This window comes from Wolffia australiana, chromosome 9 (genome assembly GCF_029677425.1).
Source record: "Wolffia australiana isolate 7733 chromosome 9, ASM2967742v1".
Lineage (NCBI taxonomy): Eukaryota > Viridiplantae > Streptophyta > Magnoliopsida > Alismatales > Araceae > Wolffia > Wolffia australiana.
Window position 1 is genome coordinate 144,094 of NC_135843.1, and position 24,444 is coordinate 168,537.

The window sequence follows — 24,444 nt, forward strand, 5'->3', positions numbered from 1 at the left end:
AGTTAAGTCCATAACCAAAGTAGTTAATATATTGAATAAGGCATTCTTTGATGATTTATCCATGTGTTACAACTAATTAAAACAACCTACTCGGATTTGATGATTAACATACATGTCGATATAACACGGTAAATGTAACACCATAGAGTTGACATACTCATTTGTATTTTTAGAGTTCGGCTAACAACTCAACCTATCAATTGGGTTAAATCTAAAATTGACTCATTAACCTAGATGGGGATATGAATCAAAAGTAGAAATTAAAACTTAAAAAACATAGATCATGTAACATTTGGAAAGATCTAGTTCATGCTATGTTGGTTCCTTTAATGAGTCACTTCAAGCCATTCAAAAGTCCAGCTTTTAGATTTATCCACACAATCTTAAGAGTATGGGATATCCTCTTTCTTCCCTTTTAATTGCACTCACGTAAATCCGATTTTGTTCCCATCTGGTCTCATCGGAAGCAACACTCGTGAAGAGGACGACAAGAAAGAGGGCAGTCAATGACGACTCACATGGGTATCAAGAGAGAGAGTCACCATCTATTTCTACTCTTTCGGAAATTTAAGCAAGCATCATTTGGAAATTCTATACAAGTATCCATCCAAGGAAAAAATTATTAACTCCTATAACATGTGAGCCTCTAAAGCCATGTAATGGTTTGGTTAATAGTGTGAACTGCCCAAAGGCTAGATAATTTCAAGAAGACAATATCAACGGATTTATACACGGGAAACTGCAATATAGGACATATCAAACTTCTGATGGACAGACGGTGCTCTAATTACTGCTACCCTCAAATCGGGCCAAGTGAATTATGGGTTGGAGGTGTGATGGATAGGGCAAACGAGGTTAAACCTTTCAATGGACCTTCAAGGATCTGTCAATTGGAGAATTACAGCCAACCCACGTACACCACTATGAATTAGTTGTTTAATACTACCCTCAAACGGATCTCTATCTCTCTCTCTCTGTCTGTCTGTCTCTCTCTCTCTCTCCTTCCACGAGTCCACAATCCGTCTATCTCTCTCTAAAACGATCCTCGTACATAAAAACAGTCTCGATATAATAAAATTAACACAGAAATAAGCTAGTCAATAAAATTTATATAGTTTGGGAGGGCGATAAGCAATCGCCGTGGCAAGGGCAGGTCAGCGTCGCTTCACGCCGCACCGCCGCCGTCTTCCCGTCGGCGGCAGCGGCGCCGCTCTAGCACGGCTCGCAGGCGGAGAACGCCGTCGCCGCCGTCGCGCGCGCGGTCCGCCAGCTCGTCCGCGCACAGCCGCTGCGCCTCCGCCGCGGCCGCCGCCTGAAACAAGCTCTCCTGGTGCTCCACCGCCGCCGCCCACACCTCCGCCGCCACCCCCTCCCCCGCCCGCAGCCCTGCCGCCGCCGCCTCCCGCTCGACTCCCACCGCCTTCAGCGCCGCCTCCGCCGCCGCCTCCGCCTCCGCCGCCCGCCGCGCCGCCCCCTCGGCCGAGCCCACCTCCCTGCCCAGCTCCTCCGCCGCCGCGCGCGCCGCCTCGCTGGCCCGCTGCGCGGCCACGATCCTCTCCCTCAGCCGCTTGATCTCGACGGCGAGCCGCGGCAGCTCCTCCTCAAGCTCCAGCGCCTTCTTCAAGCTCGGCGGCGGCGCCGCCTCGGCCGGGGGGCGGTTCTCGACGGCGAAGAGCACCTCCTTGGACTCCCTCCGCTTTGCCTCGGCGGCTCGGTAGGCGGCCTTCAGGGCGGCGAACTCAGCCCGCAGCCGAGCCTCCTCCTCCGCCGCCGCGCGGCAGCCCGCCGCCGCCTTCTCCCGGAAAGCCACCAGCCGGCGGAGCTCCGCCGCCGTCTCCGCCGCGAGCTCCGCGCGGAGTCTGAGCTCGCCCCCGGCCTGCTCCTCCCTCTTCTCCAGCGCCGCCATCTCCGCCGGGCCGACGCTTAGTAAGTCAATCGCCGCGGCCCTCCGCAGCGGCAGGAGAAGCCTCTCCTCCGTCGTCTTCCTCCTCTCCTCCGCCGCCTCGCGCGCCGCCCGCAGCGCCGCCGCCTCTTCGACCCGCAACCGCACCTCCTCCCAGGCCCCGCCCAGCGCGCGGATCGCCTCCTCCTCTTCTTCTTCTTCTTCTTGGTCTTCTTCTTCCTTGTTCTTCTTCTTGTCTTGGAGCTGCTGCGAGAGCCGCATGGCCGCCTCGTACAGACCCATCAACCTCTCGTTCTCCTCCCTCAAGTCGCGCAGCTCCTCCTCCCTCTCCTTGCTCTGCTTCCTCTGCTCGGCTTGCTGCTCCGTGGCCGCCTCGTAGAGCGCGATGAGCTGGTTGTTGTCGCCGACGAGCAGCGCGACTTGGGCGCGCAGCTCTTCCCTCTCCTTCTCTTCGCGATCGCCGCCGCCGGCGTCGTCGAGCCGCGCCGCCAGCTCGTCGACGCGCCTGCGATGGTACAATTTGTTATCACAACGGCGCGGTACACTGTTAATTCGTGAAGAGGGGGGCAGGGCTGGTGTTCACCTCTCGAGCTTCTCCTTGGCTTCCATGCAGGAGGTGAGGTTCTTCCGCAGGGCTTCTACTTCGTGTTCGTTCTGAATGGCCTACCGCGTTATAATGTAAATTCAGTAAACGATGATTGTAAGCTTTATGTTCTCGTTCATGTCGATGATAATCAACAATGATGAGGTTTTTTGTATGTCTCAGGCGTACCTGCATGCGGAGGAACTCGTTTTCCTCGGTCAAAGAAGAGTAATCCCCAGACTGCGACAAACCCTGAACCAGAAGCAACAACGGCGAGTAAGGTTTACTTATTTCTTTTTTTTATTAATGTTGAACAGTCATTTTTTTTTCATTTTCGGAAAATGAGGAGAGCCGCCAACCTGAAAGTCGGAAGAGTCATTTTCGTGCATTAGTTTCCAGTCCAGCGCCTCCAACAGCTGCGCAACAAGATTCGAGGAAAAAGGTAGGTGAGCTTCTCCCGCAAGGATTGGAACAAAAAAGAAAAAAAAATTGACGTCTACCTTCTCCTGCAACTCTCTTATTTGCTCATCCAACATCTCTCGCTCCCCCTCCTCCACAAAGGACTGCAACCTGTTTATTTAGCATCCAACCGTCAAACAAAGTGTCAATCGTGGAAAGAATGAAGTTAATGAAATGGGATTTTGCGAGGAGGATGAAGGAAAGGAATTGCCTTCTGAGTTCTTCCTTTAGCCGGAGATTCTCCATGGCAAATTGAGTTACTTTGGGGTTGCAGTCCACCAGGCTACGAAGAAGGTCAATCTCCTTTTGGAGTTCTTCCTTCTCCTGCAGAAGGTGCGACTCCGCCGAGAGCTTATTGGCAGCAACTGCCTGAAGCCTTTTGATCCCTTCTTCTCGGAATCTGAGACGCATTTTGAGACCCTTCACCTCGTCCATTACTTGGTTGGCCTGTACCGTCATTACAAAGCACAGAATGGGAAAGAGAAGAGGGAGAAAAATTGAAAAACTTAACCATCCACCGAAAAACACCGACAGCAAACAACGAAAATAAATACTATGAAGTGCTATTTCAGATGGTACAAACAACAAAAAGACAAGCTATTTACAGAACATAATAAGGGAAAAACATAAATGCCAGACGTACTACGTTAACTCAGTTATCAATACCTACATTCTTACCAGTTGTTCAGCAGTCTCCTTCTCCACCGTCATTGCGCTCAGGGCCATTTCCAAATCTTTATCTCTTCGAAGAGCTGCTGCCAGGGCTGCTTCGAACTCTTTTCTCTGACGAAGAGAAACAAACCAACGGCTCATGTCAGAAACTTGTCGATGCAAAGCACAAAGAAAAGAACATGCCTTGGTGGCTTTTCTATCCAATGCCAACGGACTAGACGATCCCTGAAAGTTTTCCCACTTGAAGGATCCAGGAGATCCCGAAACACGTGTAACCCCATCCTCATTTGACAGGTTTTCAGAAATTTCGTTCCTGTCTGCTAAACTTTTCAACCTACTGACCTCTTGCTGCATAAAACACAAAATACTTCAATATTCTTTAAGAAAGATACCACATTAATTCAAATCAGTGCATCAAAACGGCAAATAAAATGTGCAGTGAAAAGATGAAGAAAAACAGAAAATAACACCCAGAAGACTATCAAGGCAGGGGATCAGATACTACCTTGAGCTGCTGAATCTGCAGCCTCATGGTCAGGACGTCGCCTGAAGCTTCTTCATTGATCACGGCCTACAATTTCATGAAAAGAAAGGGTAACTTAAGTGACGAATTCAATTTACAAGAACCAAATTCATAGGTCCTCACGTTGTTTCTAATAAACTTCGCGCGTTGAGCGAATTTCAGTGTGCTCAGAGTTTCCAATGCACAACTGTAGTGGGCAAGAAAAAAATTAACGTCCATAACCAAATGTTTGAACCAATGAAAATGGAAGAAAATCTTTATAAGAAGGAGCGGGCATAAAACCAATTTGAAGGGCTTATATTCGCAATAATAATAGTCTTTGAATTTCCCCCCAGAGAGTCCTGAAAAAAGAAACAATATATTAGGAAAAGTAAAGCTAATAACATAATTATTTTGCGATTGATGTGAACTAATCGGCCAGGGTTAAACGAAGCAAATCAATAAGTCGAACTTTGAGACAGCTGCTCAGCACAAAGCCCGGCAGCCATCTCAAGGCCACAGTGATGAGCATCAGATAGGAAAGAAGAGACGCATAAAATGATACTGATACGTTGCAATCAACTAGGAAGAAGATTAAAACAAAGAGACTTTAAGGGATCATCACCTAGAGAGATAAGAATGCTACTGATAATAACTCAATCAGATAGAGGGGCGATGAGAATTCTCTTAAAAAGGGGCAGAAACGTTAAACAATATTATTTTTAAAAATCTCTAACACACTCTAAGATTGACAAAAAAATGGAAGGTTCTATAGAATGAAGAGAAGCATTTAAGTTACTATTTAACAAATTCATGAACGTTGTTGATCGAGTCTAATAATCATCCATCTCCATTAACAACAAACAATCAAAAGAAAATCGAGGATAATCTAGAATTAGAAAAAAAGCTACCTGAAGAAGAAACGTTAGCTTCGAATCTCGATATGGAATGTGCAGAGACTTCTTGTTGGATAGGCTGACAAGGTTCATAATCACAAGCCTGAAGGGCATTAAAAGGTAAGACCAACGAATTTTACAACCATTGGCTGATAATAGTCTGACATGCTATTAGATGTGATTGGATTCACATACCCCAAAGTGGAAAGTGACTTATTTATGTTGGTCGCTTCTTTAAGACGTTCTCCCTCAGCACCTGAGCTCTTCTGCCTGAAATTTCATCATTTTCCATGTCCCATTAGAGAATGAACTGCCCGTGCCTCGGCTTTGCTTTCCAAGTTCCTAATCATATTTACTATTATAAGAAGTTATGAACAGAGAATTATTGGATTTTCTCGTGATTTGGCATGTTGAATGTTTCGTGGTGCTTTCTCTTCTACGCAAATCATGGGGGTTGTTCTTGGAATATGCAAGCAGAAACGTTCTCCACACCAAGCACAATTATTACAGGAATGGAAATGCATAGAACTCAGGAGGCTTTTTTAGAAGACTTCAAAGCGAACGAAGAAAATATTAGCTATTAAGCTAAGAAGGCCTCGGTTGCAAGGGGTGTCCAGAAAGTAAACCAGAATCCGTTACACTAAGAATCATATTGTCATCTGAGTTTTCCTCAAAACAACTCTAACACTTCTTACCTTTCAGACCCTGCTAAATCGACAAGATTGAGCCGAGAGAATCTGTGGTGAGTTATTCCTTGCGACTCCCACTGTTGAAAAATGATCACAGAAAACATATAATAAACAAAGGGCCTCAATGCAGAAGATTTCATCTATGGGGATTTCATATAATAAAACGTTCTCCACAGATGTCTAAGCCTTAAACCCAGAAAAAAAACTTCAACTTTTACAAAAGAAAATGTCTACACCAACCTTGCTCTCGATGACACAGGTAAAAACACTGTGCGATCGACTACTCGCTCTATTCATATTTGTTGAGGCGACCTTTCTGTTTGCCGCACCCTATGGAAAAAATTTCCAAAAAAAGAGAAATATATAAAAGGAAACTTAGAAAGACTGTATCGAGCCATATAATTAAAAAAACTTCCAAAAAGAAAAAAAATCAAAATAAACCAATAGAAGAACTGTCTGACCACGATAAAACGAGCCATAATTGTTCAACGGTGCACAAGCCAGCATGAAAGAAAACTTTAAAACAGAAACTCTTTTGAACGAAATAAAACTTCCACATAATATATCAAATAACCACATCGTTTGCGCGTCTGAAGCAGAAGTATAGAATCTAAAAGAAAAACAGATGGATTCTAACATAATGGAGACAAATTTCAAAGAAAAACAATAGAAGTATAAAATTCAGATCTCAGCCACCATTAAACTTAATAACCTTTTTCAGTGTTCCAATATAAGGAACTCTTATATTACTCCAATGCCTTGAATAAATACATGCGTCGTTGAAAATTCATTTAACATCGTACGTCCGCCATTTCAGGACTTTGCCCATAGTTGCTTTAAAAGACTCTATTTGGAAGTAGCATATAAGATGAGCTACCTGAAGAAGATGTTGAATAACATCTCTTGCACATGCGACCTCGAATTCTGAGAGATTCTCCACATAAATACCTTTTTTCAAGTCCTCCCGAATCTGTGCTCAGAAACATGGAGTCAGTTGAAACGAAAAAAGCTACGGTAAGAGTAAATGGGGAAATTCATGAACTTAAAAACTGAAAACAGGGAGGATCTGATTTTATCATTATATATTCCCACAATAAATGACTATTGAAAATAAGGCGTTTGAAAGAAAGTAGACGAGAGTGAAAATTTGTCTAAGTTTTCTCTGGAATACCTGTAGATTTGAAGAAGATGGATCTAGAAGATCAAGTATCTGCTCATTGTAGATCTCCAGAAATGAGCATTTACAAGTGAATTGGAGCTTTTCTTCTCGTCGAACTTCCTTTTCCTAAAGGCATTACAAATGACCGAGTTAAACTACGTAATTCAGAAATAGAAATAAAAATGCATCAGATATGTACAGTCAAATACATAATAAAAAAATGCATCAGATACCGAGAATATTGGCGATTTGAACAAAATAATATAACATAGCAAGAGACGAAAACATTTCCCTGGGAAAGGATAGAAAGCTACGATGACTTGCCTTTTGGATTTTTGAAAATAAGTATTCAAAAACACGGGGAGTCATTCCACAGTTAACACTATGCCTTCTAGTGCCTCCTTCTATCTCCCCAAGCATTGTGTGCGTTTTCCCGCTCCCAGTCTGACAAAAAGTTTGTTAATTTTCTCTCTCAGTAAAGGAGAAATTCCAGAAAAGGTATATCCAAATATGCATGTATCAAGCACTATGAATCGAAGCTTCAATAAAACATGATTTAGGTATGAAAAAATTGTAAAGTGGGAATAGTTTATAAAGAAGTAAATTTCGAGGGTTTCTGTTTGGAAAACCCAGACTTAAATAAATAGGGGTTCAAAGAATAGGACCTAAGACTGATCCCAATATTTTAAGAAAGTGAAAACTAGATGAAAAAATTAAAGCCAGCGTCGAGACTTCACCTGTCCGTATGCAAACATACAACTATTGTACCCAGAAACGCAATTATCAACCATGGGTACCCCCGCAGCTTTGAAAAGTTCTTCCTGTCAAGTGGAAGAAGCTGCTAATGATGGACAAGTTGAGGAAAAATAAGACAACACATAGAAGGCCACAAGAGACGGAATACCTGACTGACGGCTTCATCGGCCACATGATCAAATGTGAAACGTGATTCTGGCTGACCGATCCAAGTGATAGAGTCGCTTGTGTCTTGTCTGACGCATCGTTTACCTCCCTGAAGTGATAACTCTGTGTTGTTGAGAGGTCGGACTCTGATGATAACCTAGAGGCGAGAAGTGGTAGAACGGTCAGCAATCCCCTTGCTCCTAATAGCGTTTCAGAACGTGAAAAAACAATCAAAATGCCGTAGCTAATTCTCATGTTATCATTCGCAGATAAAATTTTCACCGGAATTGCAAATGGTAAGACTAGACAAAAATTTGTTTCCATCTAATAAGCCGTTTGATCATACAAAAAATATGAGGCCGCACACATCAACAGAAAGAAGAAAACGAGTAATCAATGCCGATGGTTACGAAGAACCTCATGATAGTTTCTAATGAGATACTGATTTCGGAAATTTGTACAGCCAATCATCCACTTCGACTGAAGAATACATGGACAAAATATTGAAGATCAAAGTGTAAATGATCTGCTGACCTGGACATTGTGATTCTTCCAGAAAGATTCATCCTCGACCAGCTCAAATCTCTTGACAAACTGGCTTCCGGGACCCTCCATACCAACAAGTTTCGAGTCGTCGCGCGTTGTCTCGTGGCTCTCTGCGGCGACGGCGTCGTGGTCCGACCCTCCAGGTCCCTGGAATCTTCCCCCGCGACCTTTTGAAGGCGTCTCTGCAACCATCGGCATGGCCACAGCCAAGATCACAAGAGAACGATAGCCGAAGTAGAGGAACGTTGGTATCTGCAGTTGCAGTCGCAAGATAGCCCAAGTAGAAGTATAAATTTGAATACTAATTATATAAATATATAAATTTATATTTGTTTCTCATCACAACCAGCGTTTGTAGTCCAACGGTTAGGATAATTGCCTTCCAAGCAATAGACCCGGGTTCGACTCCCGGCAAACGCAAAACGAATTTTTATTGCCCGTATAACTTTTTTGTGAAGCGAGATTGGCCTCGAACGTGGCAAGATAAGAATTAGGGGTACTTCCGTCTATTCACAGGGTAGCCGCCTGTCACGCATTGGACGCCGTTTAAGGAGGCAAGTGGGCAAACTAGTCATTCGCTCCCTTGTCGTTTTATCGTCGTCGTCGTCCTCGTCCTCGGTTGGATTCGAGTGAGCCCAACAACGGCTGTCGCTCGGCCTTCCATTCTCCTTCACAGCGGCGGAGAATGCCGCCGCCTCCGGCGAGGCACCTCTCCGACGGTGTCCGCTTCTCCATTCCCTGCCTCGCCTTCCTCTCTCTCCTCCTCCTCTTCTTCTTCCTCGCCCTCCGCCGGCCCTCCTCCCTCCATGAAAAACCCTCCTCCATGACGCACACGGCCGACTACTTTCCAACTCTCTTTCTCTCTCTGACCTCGCCGGACGGCGGCGGCGCCGCCAATGACAGCATATCGGAGCACCTTCGAGCGCTCACTCTCGGCCCGCACCTCGCCGGAACGCCGCCGTCGAGCTCCGCCGCCGCCTACGTTCTCCGGCACCTTCTCAACTCCGGCTTCAGAACACGCGTCCGGGAGTACCGCGTCCTGCTCTCCTACCCCGTTCGCTCGTCTCTGTCCCTCGTCCTCTCGGCTGGCGGCGAGGCCCACCGCCTCGACCTGTCCGAGCCGAGCGAGACGGCGGCGCCGCCGGGGACCGGCCAGGTCGTCCCCCCGTATCACGCTTACTCCCCCTCGGGGTCGGCGCTGGCGCCGCCGGTCTACGTTAACTACGGCCGGCGCGAGGACTACGAGAAGCTGGCAGCGATGGGAGTCGACGTGCGGGGGTGTATCGTCTTGCTGCGCCGCGGCGGCGGGTACCGCGGGGCGGTGGTGCAGCGGGCGGCGGAGAGGGGCGCCGCCGCCGTCGTGATCTTCTCCCCCGGCGGCGGCGGCGGCGTGGAGCGGGGGACCGTGCTGCTTGGCGGGCCGGGCGACCCGCTGACCCCGGGCTGGGCATCGGTGGGGGAAGGGGAGCGGCTCCGGCCCGACGACGATGCCGTGGCGCGTCGCTTTCCGGCGATCCCTTCCATGCCGGTGCCGGCGGCGGCGGCGGCGGCCATCCTGCGGGCCATGGGCGGCCCGCCGGCGCCGGCCGAGTGGTGCCGCGGGCTCGCCCCGGCGACGCCGCTTGCCCGGGTCGGCGGCGGCGGCCTCGACCTCCTCCTCAACTTCTCCTACGAGGTACGCCTTCCTTCCTTTGAGATAGATAGATAGAGAGAGAGGGAGATTAAGAGAGAGGTGGGGGAGGAGAGTTGCAGGGGGAGAGGAAGATGCGGACGATAAGGGACGTGATCGGGGAGATTGGCGGGGAGAGGGAGCGGGACCGGTACGTGGTTCTGGGCAACCACCGGGACGCGTGGACGTTCGGCGCGGTCGACCCCAACAGCGGCACGGCGGCGCTGCTCGACGTGGCCCGCCGCCTCGGCGTCCTGCTCCGCCGCGGCTGGCGGCCCCGCCGCTCCATCCTCCTCTGCAGCTGGGACGCCGAGGAGTTTGGAATGGTGCCCCCCCTCCTCATCATCTCCAATCATTCGCATACAATTCATAAACTATATTAATATTATCACTCTATGGGGTGATGATTGCAGATCGGGTCCACGGAGTGGGTCGAGGAGAACCTGCAGCTGCTTCGGTCAAAGGCGGTCGCCTATCTCAACGTTGACTGCGCCGTCCAGGGCCCCGGCTTCTTCGCCGGCGCCACCCCCCAGCTCGACTCCCTCCTCGCCGCCGTCACCCGTAAGGTCGGCCCTCTTTCTCTCTCTCTCACTCTCTCTATCTCTCCCGTTGACGTTGACCTTGACTTTGACCTTTTCGATCCAGGTCAAAGACCCCGACTCGGACGACAAGACCGTGTACCAGACCTGGGCGGCGCGATCCGGACAGCCGCCCCAGGTTAGACGAAAACACGCCGTGTTCGTCAACGTGAGCTGAGAGATCATCACGTTAAAGGATGACGGTTGGCGACGTTGACGGATGCGGTGTGTTGTTTGGCAGGTGGAGAGGCTGGGCAGGGCGGACTCTGATTTCACGGCCTTTCTTCATCTCGCCGGGGTGCCCTCCCTCGACATGTACTTTGGAGAGGGTAAGCGGATGATGATCATAATCATGGTGGTACACGTGTTTGATGGTGGTGATGATGAAAGGAATTTCATTTGTGTTTGCAGAGTATGCGGGTTACCACACTGGCTTTGACAACTACGAGTGGATGAGCAAGCACGGCGACCCTCTCTTCCGCCGCCACGTCGCAAGTGAGCGCCGCCCCCTCTTCTTTCTTCTCCTTCAATTCTTAGCTTTGGCTGCGTAAAAAGCCTCTGGTTCCGAGCGCAGTGGCGGAGATCTGGGGACTGGCGGCGCTTCATCTGGCCGACGACCCCGTCCTCCCCTTCGACTACCTCGCCTACGCAGCCAATCTGCAGGTCAACGACGACGATGACGACTCCTCCGTGGGGGAAAACCCAACAAAGGCTGACTGACTGTCTCTCTCGCTGCTCCGTCAACGCAGGAGCACGCCTCGGCCGTCTCGTCCCGGCTGGGAGACGCCGCGTCGATGGGGCCGGTCAACGCGTCGATAGAGGAGCTGGCCGCGTCGGCGAGGGAAGCCGGGGAGGAAGCGCAGAGGCTAAGGCAAGAGGAGGGGGACGACGCGGCGGTGGAGCTGCGGCGGCGCGGCTTCAACGACCGGCTGATGCTGGCGGAGAGAGCGTTCCTGGCGGAGGAGGGGCTCGGCGGCAGGGCCTGGTTCAAGCACCTGGTCTACTCGCCGCCGGCCGAGGGGAGCTCCGACGGCGGGCTGCCGCCCTTCTTCCCCGGCATCGCCGACGCCGCCGCGCGGGCCATGGCGGCTCGCCCGGGAGAGGAAGAGGACGGGCCGTGGGCGCCCGTCCGGCGCGAGGTGTGGCGGGCTGCCCGAGCCGTCTCCCGCGCCGCCGCTGCGCTCCGACCGGACCTCCTCTGAGACCCCCCTGCCCGTCTTCGTCGTCGATTTTGGAATTCGGAATTTGGAATTTGGAGTTTGGAATGGGGGGGTTTGTTTAGACTGCGCATCTAGAAGCAATAGTGTATAAAAAAGATGAGCTGAGCAATCTCTAATTTTCAAATTGAATTGGTTTTTTTAAAGACACCAAACATTCACCTATACCTGAAGTTGTGAGTCATTTGAATGAAACAGGCCTCAGAACACAAGCAATGTGTACAAGAGGTTATCAAAGATATCAAAAGATTATAATACCAAGCAAGTTAAGAGCCTCACATTAGTTGCGCGATGAGTTTCTAGGGTTATACGATATCTTAGGTACTTCAGGCTACTCTTCACCCACTGCCAAACTGGTATTTCTTATTTATCAATTGACTTTTATCCCATAAAAAAGAGGTAAACGTGATTATTCATATGCAACTAGTACATATATTTTTTTCACCTACTGAATACCGGAAATTAATGGATATAAACACTATTCTTTAAGAGGCAAAATCAGTATTTTTTAAAACATGGCAAATAAACTCATCGAAGGCACCCAAAAATCATGGACACACTATCATCAGAAACAGAGAATAGATTGAATCTTGCAAGTTGTATGTTCATAATTTTTGAAACCTACCTTTGAGTCTAATGGACGAATGCAAATTCAAATGTACTTTGTTAGTTCATCAATCACAAGGTTAATAAAAAAGTAAATATTTTAAAGTTTTGTCAAGTGACTAAGAACAAAATTTACCAAGAAATGAACCCACTGTAGAATAATGGCATAGAATAAAATCTTATTAATTCAGTTCATGAGTAAAAAATACAAGATCCAAACATACTTTGATTCTACATTGAAATCAATGATTTCCACATAAATAAAAAAATTAAGTTGAAGGGTGAATTGGATCATTGCAGTATAAATAAAAATATTATCTTGATATAAGTCAATGAGAAATAAACAGATTTATATTTTCATCCATGTACATGCATGTGTTACTAAAAAAGTGACCTAATACATACATTATTTTGTAGGCATTCAAATATAAGTATAACTCATATCACACCCACAGTTTGAAACAATTATGTGAGTTTACTATAATATTAATGATACATTTAATGGGAAGATTTATTAAGTAAAGCATTCACATAATACTTCTGTGTACATTAAATGCAAGGGAAATTTTGAGAAACCCTTTGGGAATATTAATTATGACACATAATTATCACATATTTTATACCATATGTCATCCTTATGCTGGATGAATAACACACTACTTCAGGCATATAAATTTTATTGTGAAAACTAGTTCTCATTTTTTGTGATTATTGCTGAGTTCTTAAGGTATTCTCATATCTGTGTGCAATTCAGTTCCTTCTGGATGATCCTGACTTTGATTATATGTTTTTGAGTTTTGGATAAATGGTTACATGAAGAAAGCCCTATCCATATCTTATCGAGCTGATACATTTCAATATCTACATGACTATCTTTTATCCAACTATCTATCTCACTAATTATTCCTCTATTTATTTATCATCCTATCTCTCTATCCATATTGTACCTATCTGTTGATCAATATGAGAATTTATGTAAGTTTTTAACTAACCATCGATATATTATCGCTATATCTATGTAAGTGCCAATTATCTGTCTATCTATTCACAAAGTTATATATATATAATTGCCTATAAATTTTAATTGTCGTTGTGAATTTGATTTGCCTACAATCAAATAAATTTGATAAAATATATAAACGTACTCAAATGTATCATGTGAGTAAGGTCGTCTCCACAGGGACTGGCCTTTAGGTATATATTTAAAAAATGATTTGCTAGTTAAGATATAATAATAATACTAAATATAGTGAAGAAAAGAGGAATTAAGTAATTTGTAACTGTATGGAATATAAGTTTAATAAGATAGGTATAGAAGAGAGAATATTAGATATGTACATATATTTTATAGCTACTAATAATAATTTGGAAGTAAGCTATTAGCAATTGTAGTTAAAGATGATAGTAATATAGTTAGTGAAGAAGTAGATTATACTTAATAAGATTAATGAGTTTAATAAGACTGAAGAAGAAGAATAGAGTTAGATAGATAGGTATATATACTAAGAGAAAACAAGACGGGTTAGAGAAGTAGTTATATATGAATCGAGAATATATATAAGGAGAGGGTATTAAGTAATTATCAACCTATAATATAATAAGCAAGAGTTTATATAAGTAGAGAGAACTATTAAGGAGTGAAGAGGTTGTACTAAAAATCAAGAAGTATTTATATAACTATAAGATAGATTTTAGTTATAGAATACTACTTATATAGGTAAGATATTTGTTATAGGATTAATATAATTAGTTTATAGGTTTTTTTATGATTTTTATATTTTCTTATATATAGTTTTTATAGTCTATTTAATGAAATAATGGGTCGATTTAGTAAAACACCTGAGAGGTTTTCGACCAAATGCACGAAAGGAGGTAAAAAACAGATAGAAGTATAATCTAATTACTTATGCTATGATTTTTATAAGTATTTTATATAGGTTTTATAGAGGAAATCGAAGGTAAAGGGGTATTTCTGTCGAAGGCCCTTGAGGTGTTCGACAAACTGGCCGATAGAAGACGTGTATGAGGTATGTATTTATATTTTTAAAAATTTTATAAGGTTGATATAGTAGAACTTAGGTAAATCAAACGAATAATCATCAAACACACGAGGTGTTAGATGAAATGCCAAACATAGTCCACGATACCAAATTTCAGTGAAAAATTGATCACGATATAGGTTGAATAAGAAATTAAAGTGACTAGAGTAAGTGAAGACATGAAAATCAACCGAAGAAACTCATAAAATAACCTGAATCGCCCTTATTTGAAGAACTAGAGTGGCGGCGCCGATCGCCACCCCCAAACTTTGGTTTAGGGGTTCCCTATCTCTTCTCCTCCGTCCAGGTGCGAATCCAAGCTTCTTCAAAACTTCTTCGGCTCCTTCCTCGCTGTCCATAGCCGCTGGCACTGTCACGACGCCGAAGCTTGCTTCCAAACGCGGAATGGATCTCTGCCACCGCTCTTGGGCTTTAGATTGAAATATAGGATAATTGGGGGCCTTTAGAGCCCCTTTAACGGCTTGGGACAGACCTCCCAGGGCGTTCGATGGAGGGGGACGGCCCTCTGGGTCCTCCCTGGCTGTTGGATTGCCCAATGGTCCCCCCTCGCCAGCTGAGAACAACCTCCGGCCGACGGTATCAACATCCAGGGGCGCGAATGGACAGAACTACCCCCTGGCCGTCCAATTTTCCTTATAAACGTCCAACAGCTGCAATTAAACCGTAGCCGTGGACCCTTCTTATGGTGCACCCCCATAATTGACACGTCAGTGCCCCATCATCAGCCCACGTCAATGCCCTCTCTTATTATTCGTCCACCAACGGGTCCCGCATCCACGTCATCCCCGATAGCCAATAGGACGCCCCAAAGAAAAACATATTAAAAGTGACGGGGAAGATCCCACTGTCTGATCTTCTTTAAGAAGATCGGATGGATGAGATCATATCCGTCTTTTAAAAGTAGCCTGAAATGACACGGGCTTTGGGTCAGATTGGCTCGAAGCCCGGTCTCAATTTTATTTCATTTTCTTTAGACGCGGCCTGTTGGGCTGCGATCACATTCTTGCTCTATGGCCCAGCACGCTGCGATTCTAAAATAGATATGATTTAAATCACATATCGGAAGTTTCAAAAAATGAGGCGCTATATAAATGTCAGCATATATTACCTAGCGAATTGAAATGCCATACCTCCCTTGTGTACTGTGGACTCAAATTCTCTCTGTTGGTCTGAATAGGCCTTAGTTGGGCCTCTCTCTTTGCCTCCTAGTATGACCGGCTAGGCTTGCCTGCCAATCGCCACCCCTTGCTGGCTGCGGGTGGGCTTGAGCGCCCTGCGTGCTCGTCTGCCTGTGGCTGGCTGGGCGTTGGTGAGCTTGGTTGGCTCCATAGCCGGCCTAATAAACAAAAAAAATTTAATTTATTTTTAAATGTATATATTAAAAAATATATACATTTAGTTATGTCTCTTTCTTTTTGTCTATTTATTTCTCCAACTTTGTTTTCTTTCCTGTAATAGCATAGATACATCCTAAATATAACATTAGAGAATTAAAAATATCTTAAATATATTTTTAATAAGAAATACTTGAAGTTGTAGAACATGCATAAAAATGACATAAAAATGTATTATTTCATTACTTGCACTATTTAGTGCGTGAAATGTAAAATTCTTATAAAATTTTATGAAATACACATGAAATGATCCCAAAATGACTTTAAAATATGTATAATTACAAGACACATTTTGGGTCTATCAATATCCAACTATGAATCTATCTATCTAATGACCCAAATATATCCATCTATCACCCTACCTACCTTTGAATCCATGTCTCTACGTATGCATGTCTCTATCTTTCTAATTATGTTTTTTTGTAATTTACTCCTTTTGATATATCGATCTATCTATGACCTTGAATATCTATCTGCATTTTCAAATTAGATATAACAATAAGGACATATATGTGTATCTATATGTTTGTATTCACACCTACCCATATATGTACCAATGCGGTTATCTATCTAATGGCCAATCTATACATCCATATATCTATCACCCTTCCTGTATATGTCTATAGTATGTATACAGAAATGGAATCAAAACAACGTTAACAAATTCATTAAAATGAATCATCTTGGCAAAGATAACATCCGTGATTCCTTTGATTCTTGAACAAGTTTTGTGGAGTTGCTCACGCGTGCAGCCTCTAGAAGTGTATGTGTGATCCTCGACACATCAAATCTCCTCCTTCGCCTTGACAAGTTCTATTCACCCTCTGTCGTCGTCACTATGCCATCCTGATCGCATCAAGAATGGAGAGGAGCTAAGGGGAGAAGGGCGAATAAAAGTAAGGCCCCTAAATAATTTGGGTCTAGGTGAATCTCATTTAGGCCCTTCTCCTATTTATACTAAGTGGATATTTTTCATAAAGACCCCCAATTTTTAATTATATCTTTCGACGTCAAAAAGACCATTTGAGTGTTACCCTCTAGGTCCATGTATCACTCTAGTTAGCGACTCTGGTCGCCCAATAACCTTTATTGGTCTTCCAAATTAACTTACTATATCATCATGTATATTACTTAATGGCAGATTGATTTAACCCAATCGATAGGTTGAGTCTCTAACACGTGGGTTGCTAAGCTACACCTCGTGCTCTAGAAGATACAAAAGGAGGGTGTATCGACTCACTCATGTAACATGTTCATCATTGGTTATTTTGTATGTATAATCCCTCATTTTTTGATACTCCTAGGATAACTTGGGTATGGCCAACTGCCAAACCTTAATCGGTCATCTGAATTAGTTCAAAATCATTGGAGAAATCTTCTCTAATATTTCACTGCCTTGACCAAGGACTTTATCACATCGTCTTCTTTGAGTTGCCATCTCTTATACTGAGGGTGCACGATCCCATCCTAAACACTTTATTGTTTTCGTGAACTTCTTGATTAAAAACTTATAGGTCATAGTAAAAGTACAACTATCCATCCACAAGATGTCTTTGGTGTCTCATGCCTAAGGACCACTAATACAACTATGACCTGAGTCAACCTGATTGATAGTTTGGTATATACCATTCAGGGATTTGTACAAATTAATACAGTGAGCTCTTTCCACTAAAGAGCGTCCACTATCTATCCTTAGTGTCTCCATAATAACAGCTACGGGACCAGTCATACTCATCAATGAGTGAGGCTAGATAGTGTTATTCTATCTGAATACTTCATCAACCTGGATTATAGCCCCACCAATCGTAATATATATTATTAAGCACCCATTTTATGGGACTTGAAATATCCAATCATAGTTTGGTCCCCAATGCTTGTGCAAGCTGGAGTCTACCCCTACAAACCATTAAGTTTGATATAAGCAATACCTTTGTTACTTGACAGAAATTGTCATACATTAGTATTTACTCCTACCTTCCGAATGGACTCTACCAACCCAACTCAATGAGCAGGACCACGAGTGAGTTTGTTGCTCTCACATTATGGCTTAGAGTTTAATATAAGGGGTATAAATTTTGGTATCTACTGTCATGAGGAGCATTATGTAATATCACATATCACATGTGTCTTCATCTATATCATATGAATAATACAGATGTATTGTGAGTGGTACAAAGATATAAATGCATCTTGACTATTAATCATAGTCAAATTTATAAGCTTGACATCTCATTATAATTGTCAACCATACCCTAGGAATCCTAAATTAGGTCCATCTAGATTTCTCTAAGTTCTCATTCCATCCAATTTTTCACAATAAAATATTTCAACTCATAAATCAAATAAATAATTTAATATTAAAACTTTAATCACATTAATTAATTGCTAAATTTAAAGCCTGAAAAATCATGTAAAATAAATCAAGAAACAATAATTTAAAATGATTGTAGGAATTTTATTGAATATAATAATTAATTCTTAAATTATTACATTTGATTTTTTAAAATTATGCATACTCTAAATTAAAGAATTTTATTGAGATAAAATAAATCACCTCTTAATATCATTTTGATCAATAAATCAAATACATATTTTTCCTCTTTTTTGTAGAATTTATTTTCCATTAAATAGTTTAAGTTTTAAATTATTAAACTCTAATAAATAGAAATATAAGTTTTCAAATATATATTTCTTATTTATTTGATAACAAATAATCCAACTATTAAATTATTCGTGTCAAGAAATCAAAAATATAAATTTCTTGAATTTTCTGAATTTTTGGAATTAATTTCACGCCCAAAATAATGTATTTATAAATTATTTTAATTCAAAATAAATATTCCACTTAGATTGGATGCTCAGTATTAACGAGCTTACCCCGTGTCCTTGACTTTGAGAGTTCAAATCCCACCAGGCGCAAAAAATATTTTTTTTATTATTTTTGTAACCAGTTGGGCATTCCCCAATGGATGACACCTAGGTGGCGTAGGCCACACAAGATGCCTCCCTAGTGTTCACTCACCATAAGGACACATGCCTAGGTCACAGCCCCCATGCATGACACTCACCTAGGTGATGTTTGCCACATGGAACACCTTCCTAGGTGGCATTTTCCAGGCATTTCGCAAGCCTACATGGCCCTGCCATGCAGGCCCACATCACAACAAGGGGGGGATTGGCTATCATGGATTGGATCTGACCCGGCTCATGCCAGGTGGTGCCCAATCAGCCCTAGGCGCCCGACCACATATTTTTTCATCAATCTTTGGTGTCCGATAAGACACATTTTTAGTAGGTAAATCTGACCATATTTACATGTTTATTTGAATTAAATTTATTGTATCAAGCTTAAAATAACATTGTGAATTTACACATTTTATGTATTTTTTGGGATTTTCTGACAACATATTATGAAAATAAATAAATTTTGAGCCAAAGATGATTTTTTCTGAATTTTGGCATTAAAATTTTAAATTCAAAGATGATTAGGGAGACAAGGTCTAGTAGTGGTCCAGTTTTACCAAAAACCTAAACCTAGACCTGAAGTTTGGTCTGGTCTCTGTCTTGCCCAGTCTCAATTGGGTCAGGTTGGCTAGTCAATGTGAAAGTCAATGTCAGGTTGACTTAGTCTACTCACTGCATCTAACTAGACGCCATCTTAATGTCACCTCGAGAATCATAGCAGTGTTTGATAATGAGAGAGTGAGAGAGGGAGGGAGAAAGAGTGAAATGACTATAATTAGAGTGAAAGAGTGGGAGAGTAAAAGGGGGGAAACAATTAGAGGGGAAAATGGAGAGGGAGGGTGAGAGGGAGATAACGAGAGAGTGAGAGAGGGAGAGAGCAAGAGAGTGAAACACGGAGAGAAGGAGAGCGAGACAAGGAGAGAGTGGGAGAAAGAGGTAGGAAGACTGAAAGATTACGTCTGAGATAGTGCAAGATGAAGAGAGTACGCCAGGGAGAGTGAGAGGGCAAGACTAAGAGAGAGAGTGTGAGCGTGAGAGAGGGAGAGGGGGAAGTGAGAGGGAGAGAGTACCAAAGGAAGGGACTATGAGAGGGAGAGAGGGAGAAAGAATGAGTGATATTGAAAGAGGGAGAGGGGGAAGTGATAGGGAGAGAGTACAAAAGGAAGGGACTATGAGAGGGAGAGGAGGAGCGAAGGAGAGAGGGTGAGAGTGAGAACAGGAGAAGAGAGAGGGAAGGGAGAGGGACATAGTGAGAGAGGGAAAAAGTGCAAATGAGAGGAGAGAGTGAGAACAGGAGAAGAGAGAGGGAAGGGAGAGGGATAGAGTGAGAGAGGGAAAGGGTGTACACGAGAGGAGAGAATCAAGAGGGAGAGGGTGAGAACGGGAGAGAAGGCGAAAGAGAGAGAGATAGAAGGAGAGAGGAGAGAGAATGAGAGTGAGAATGGGAGAGAGGGAGAGCATGAGAGAGAGAGAGAATGAAGAAGGGAGAGAGGAAAGAATGGGGGAAGAATTGAGGAAGAGCGTGAGAGAGGGTGAGAGGGGGTGAGAGAAAAAAAGAGAGAGACTAGCGAGAGAGGGGAGGGAGAGAGGGAGAGGAGGAGAGGGAAAGACATGGAGAGAGAAGGGTGAGAGAGGGTGTGTTAAAGTCAACTGTCATCATGGCAGTCAGCAACTACAACGACACAAAGGCAATGGCACCTGACACCAGATGGTGTCAAGCTTAACACCGTACAAGTGTTTGTACAGACTGCCTAGACTTTGAAATGATTACATCAAAGAATCTTTCGACCCCATTTAAACTTCCTCAATACATTTAATCAATTCGCCCCTATAAATACATGTACATTTTATCACACAAATATACAGAACAATTACATCATTTTGTTCTTCTAACTTCGTTTTCTTTTTTTTTATCACACAAATACACAGAGAGAGAGAGGGAGAGTGAGAGGGGCGAGAGAGACACAGAGAATGAGAGGGAGAGAGGAGAGTAAGAGTGGGGAGTGAGAGAGGGAGAGAGTGATGTGCAACATGAAAGAGGAATTCATGAAATTGATAAATGAACACCAAAACAATATTAATTAAGTATTCCTTGAGGGTGATCCAAATTTAGTTTAATCTTGTAGAAGGGGACCAAGTCGATGGAGCAGGGATTTAACAATGATACTTAGGCAATACTTATGATATTCCTAACTTCATGGAAGTAGGAGATTCAAAATGATCAATCAAAGTTTAGCACACAGATTTCTAAGGTAAACAACTGCTCAGAGAAAATCAACAATTATCATGGACCAACAATAATCTCAAAGTTAAGGTGTCACAAGGTACCTCAGAGATGGTGGCCAATAGCTTGATTGTTCTGATGTTTAATGGACTTGATTGACGTTGATCTGCAGCTCCTCAAGCAGGTGTGAATAAAGAGAGGAGAAGGTGTGGGAAGCAGATAAATTGGGAGTGTAAGATTTGGCCAACAGGAGAAGATATTGATGTGTAATGTGAGAGGGGTGGAGATGAAGTGTGGAAAATGAACTTACACGGTGGATGTGATAAAGCATGAGAATTGATGACGATAAGAAGAAGGGTGACAATGAGTAACAAGGTGGAGATGATGGAGTGAGATGAAGGGCTATGTTCAATGAGGTCAAGGGTAAGATAATAAGAAATTGATGGAGATGATAAGGTATGGAGAAAGGGAAGGAGGAGCCCAAGATGAGTTGATCGATGTTGAAGATGAGAAGTCACCGTAGTTGCTCTGTTGCCATTTTCACCACAAAATCACCAAAGAATCACTCTTTTCTCACAAAACAACTTCACATTAATTCTGAAGCAAAAGTGTCCACACAAACAGGCTCATGGCCCTTTTAAAGGAAAAGAAACATGCAGCTACAAAGAAAATAAACCGTCGACAATTTAAGAGAAAGTGGTAGAGAGATTGGTGGTTCACGTGGAGAAAGTTGTGGGGAAAGGTGAGGGAGAGAGGTTATGAGAAAAGTCAATTTGGAAGTTAAAGGGAAGAGAGAAAGAAAGAAAATTAGAGAGGGAAGAGAATGGTGGAATAGTCAACAATAGTGGGTGGTTAAGAGTATGAGCGAGCATATAGAAAGAAAGAGAACAGGTGGAGAAGAAAATTCAAAGAAAGGACTGAGTGAGGAGAGAGGGAAAAAGAACTTGAGAGAGAGAGAGAGAAAGAGAAGGGAGAGAAGAGAGAGGCAAATGCCAAGCATTTCCAATTAGAGAGGAGGGTGAGAGGGTGAGAGAGAGAGAGAGAAAGACAGGGAGAGAGGAGGGTGAGAGGGGAGTGGGTGAGAGAGAGAGGAGGGGAGAGAGGGGGAGAGAGAGATAGAGGGTGAGCAGGGTAGAGGGTGTGAGAGAGGGACAGAGTAAGAGAAAATGAGAAGGGGAAAGAGGAAGGGCGGGAGAGAGGGAGACGGGAAGAGAGGTGGAAAGAGGAAGGATCGGAGAGAGGGAGAGGGAAAAGAGGAAGATCTGAAGAGAGGGTAAGAGATAAAGGGAAAGAGGAAGAGCAAGAGAGAGAGGGAAGGAGAGAGAGAAGGAGAGAAGGCGAGCAAGAGAAAGAGAGAGAATGGGAACGAGAGCCAGAGAGAGATTGAGAGAGGGGAGAGGGAGAGGGTGTGATCTTTGGTCTGGTTTGACCTGCGAACTGGAACTGGAACCGAATGTTTAGAAAAGGCTGACCGATGGTCCCGTTCGGTCCAGTCTAACTAAGTTTCGGTCAGACCGTGAGATACGCAACAATTCTTCTCCAAACAATACCAAATGAAGAAAAGGAAAGACACGTGTGAGAAGACTCAACATTGACTAAGCATGTCCGAGATTAGTTATAAATAAAGGGAAGCAGGAAATAAGAGGATTCAAGCATTTTTCAAGAATTCAGTTGCTGGAGCAGGAAGAGGGCTGGGGGAGCAAGATTGGGCCTGCCATCCAGATTGGAGAACTCGAGGAGATCTCCATGAATTCTTCTTTTATTCTTCTATTTATCTTCCCTACCCATCTCTAATTCTTCTTATGAACAGTGGACGAGAGGTCAATCAACAATTCAATTGATCTACATTGCAAGATTTACGACGTATTGCAGATAGATATCAACCACAACTTGTAATAGGATCTTGGATTAACATCATTGTGTCGTTCCCTAGATAAGATTTTTCTAAGTCGACATACATTTTTATTTATAATCTGTAGGCCTTTACTTTACTAAATATGTATTTTGGAATATTTTTAAACCCTTTTATTTTGGCAATGCTCCATGTCGCTGTTCAATTTGTCCAATGGCAACCAACCAGCGGTAAAGTTTAAAGATTAAAGATAGCCAATCATTAATGTAAACCATTATGGCCTCATGATTTGTAGTTTCTTAATGGCATTTAACGACTAACAATTTATTTGTTAGCTTTTTTAATGCAAGATGACATGGCCTAATAAAAAAGACACCCTTTGCAATAGATGCTATGTGGAGACTGAGGATCGAGAACGTAAAAAAATTGTTTCTTGTAGATGAGTCAAAAGTTGTGGTTGCACTCACGTGCCACAAGACACATGGCTCCATGTGTACACATGACATGCATGTGTCACCATATCATTCACAATATCATTGGTCGTTAAAGGGGAGCATGCTGAGGCATACTTATCAAACAATATATTTTATTATTTAAACTATTATCATTTAATTAGGTGACACGTGGTGGAACGAGAGCCACCAATCACAGATGACGAGGATGAATTTGAGCTAATCATCGCATTAAATTTCATGATAAGGTAAAGCCCTAACAAAAAGACTTGTCAGCACTAATGGGGCGAGGAGAGAGAAATCTCTGGATTATGTCATCTATCCGTCCATACTGTTGGATCTATAAATTGAGCTCCCAATCTTTGTAATAAATAATCTTTAAGCTCACTTTCTCCTAGAGAGGCAGATTGAAAGAAAGTGAAGTTTTAAAGGTCCATCAAAGTTGTTTTTGGTGTCTTTAGTACTTAAAGAGGATCAACAAAAAAGTGAGGAGGCTCATCTACTTTAGGAAGATGCCTTGATCTTGATGGAACATAGGGATCTAAGGTTAGCCTCTTGCTTTACATTGATTCATCTTCAAAACATTTAGGTAGATCATCTAGCACTCCCATCCATCAGCAACATCCATCCTCATCCATCATCATCCAACCTATCATTACCCACTGTCTACCTCACGTACCACCATCTCCGTTATGATCTCGTCATGTGCCCCTCTCCATTTTTTTTAAGAAAACATATAGCTCTATCTACCACATTTCATTCCTCACTCTCCTCTTTGTTCACTACCCTCATTATTGCATTCCATCCCACCGCTTCGTCCCGTCTCGTCTTCCCATCCTCCTATATTCTATTAAACCTCCAGTTGATCGATGTTAAACCTCCAATTATTAAGTCCCAAAGTAGAAACTTATTATCATTAATTCTAATCTTGTCTCACCACCACCATTCACTTCTTCCTTCACCCTAAGCTCTAGTCCTACTTGCTTGATAACAATCCATTACTAGTAGGACACTTGTCCCATCATCTCAAATTACTACTACCTCTGTCATTATTACTATCTTCTTCTTTCTAGAATTTACCCTTCGAAAGAGCTATTTCCCTAAGATCTGTTCAAT

At 43.4% G+C, this 24,444-nt stretch overlaps 2 protein-coding genes, 1 long non-coding RNA gene and 1 other non-coding gene across 5 annotated transcripts; 3 read left to right on the forward strand and 1 right to left on the reverse strand.

Moving 5' to 3' along the window:
• Positions 1-1,048: 1,048 nt before the first annotated feature.
• Positions 1,049-8,583, reverse strand: LOC144707983 (kinesin-like protein KIN-12G). Its single transcript, XM_078581272.1, has 20 exons — positions 8,301-8,583; positions 7,768-7,923; positions 7,601-7,684; positions 7,188-7,307; positions 6,876-6,989; positions 6,582-6,674; positions 5,945-6,034; positions 5,711-5,781; positions 5,211-5,285; positions 5,031-5,118; positions 4,423-4,481; positions 4,264-4,327; positions 4,123-4,188; positions 3,801-3,965; positions 3,624-3,728; positions 3,157-3,392; positions 2,846-3,056; positions 2,676-2,738; positions 2,487-2,566; positions 1,049-2,408 (listed from the first exon to the last, which is right to left on the reverse strand). The coding sequence occupies exons 1-20, from the start codon at positions 8,508-8,510 to the stop codon at positions 1,166-1,168; spliced, it is 3,393 nt and encodes a 1,130-aa protein (XP_078437398.1). The 5' UTR covers positions 8,511-8,583; the 3' UTR covers positions 1,049-1,165.
• Positions 2,379-3,137, forward strand: LOC144707985 (uncharacterized). The gene is made up of 3 exons (XR_013582610.1): positions 2,379-2,519; positions 2,670-2,762; positions 2,879-3,137. It is a non-coding gene; the product is annotated as an uncharacterized LOC144707985 (long non-coding RNA).
• A 77-nt stretch (positions 8,584-8,660) lies between the features above and the next one.
• TRNAG-UCC (transfer RNA glycine (anticodon UCC)) lies at positions 8,661-8,732 on the forward strand. Its single transcript has one exon. It is a non-coding gene; the product is annotated as a tRNA-Gly (tRNA).
• A 174-nt stretch (positions 8,733-8,906) lies between these two features.
• Positions 8,907-11,840, forward strand: AMP1 (Peptidase M28 family protein). Of its 2 annotated transcripts, none has more exons than XM_078581273.1 (8): positions 8,907-9,987; positions 10,065-10,307; positions 10,395-10,547; positions 10,627-10,728; positions 10,801-10,888; positions 10,971-11,054; positions 11,134-11,222; positions 11,309-11,840. In XM_078581273.1, exons 1-8 carry the CDS (start codon positions 8,998-9,000, stop codon positions 11,759-11,761), a joined length of 2,202 nt encoding a protein of 733 aa, XP_078437399.1. In that variant the 5' UTR covers positions 8,907-8,997; the 3' UTR covers positions 11,762-11,840. The 2 variants fall into 2 exon arrangements, with proteins under 2 accessions (XP_078437399.1, XP_078437401.1); XM_078581275.1 differs by having other exon boundaries at positions 10,627-10,698.
• The last annotated feature ends 12,604 nt before the right edge of the window (positions 11,841-24,444 follow it).

Bases quoted from the DNA above. Each gene is read 5' to 3' on its own strand.
- LOC144707983 (XM_078581272.1), bottom strand. From the start codon at position 8,510: ATGCCGATGGTTGCAGAGACGCCTTCAAAAGGTCGCGGGGGAAGATTC. The intron at 4,482-5,030 runs GTAGCTTTTTTT...TTCTTTTTTCAG, and splicing joins AGCTAACGTTTCTTCTTCAG to GACTCTCTGGGGGGAAATTC. The intron at 3,057-3,156 runs GCAATTCCTTTC...CTAAATAAACAG, and splicing joins CTAAAGGAAGAACTCAGAAG to GTTGCAGTCCTTTGTGGAGG.
- AMP1 (XM_078581273.1), top strand. From the start codon at position 8,998: ATGCCGCCGCCTCCGGCGAGGCACCTCTCCGACGGTGTCCGCTTCTCC. The intron at 10,729-10,800 runs GTGAGCTGAGAG...GTTGTTTGGCAG, and splicing joins AACACGCCGTGTTCGTCAAC to GTGGAGAGGCTGGGCAGGGC. The intron at 11,055-11,133 runs GTGAGCGCCGCC...TTCCGAGCGCAG, and splicing joins CTTCCGCCGCCACGTCGCAA to TGGCGGAGATCTGGGGACTG.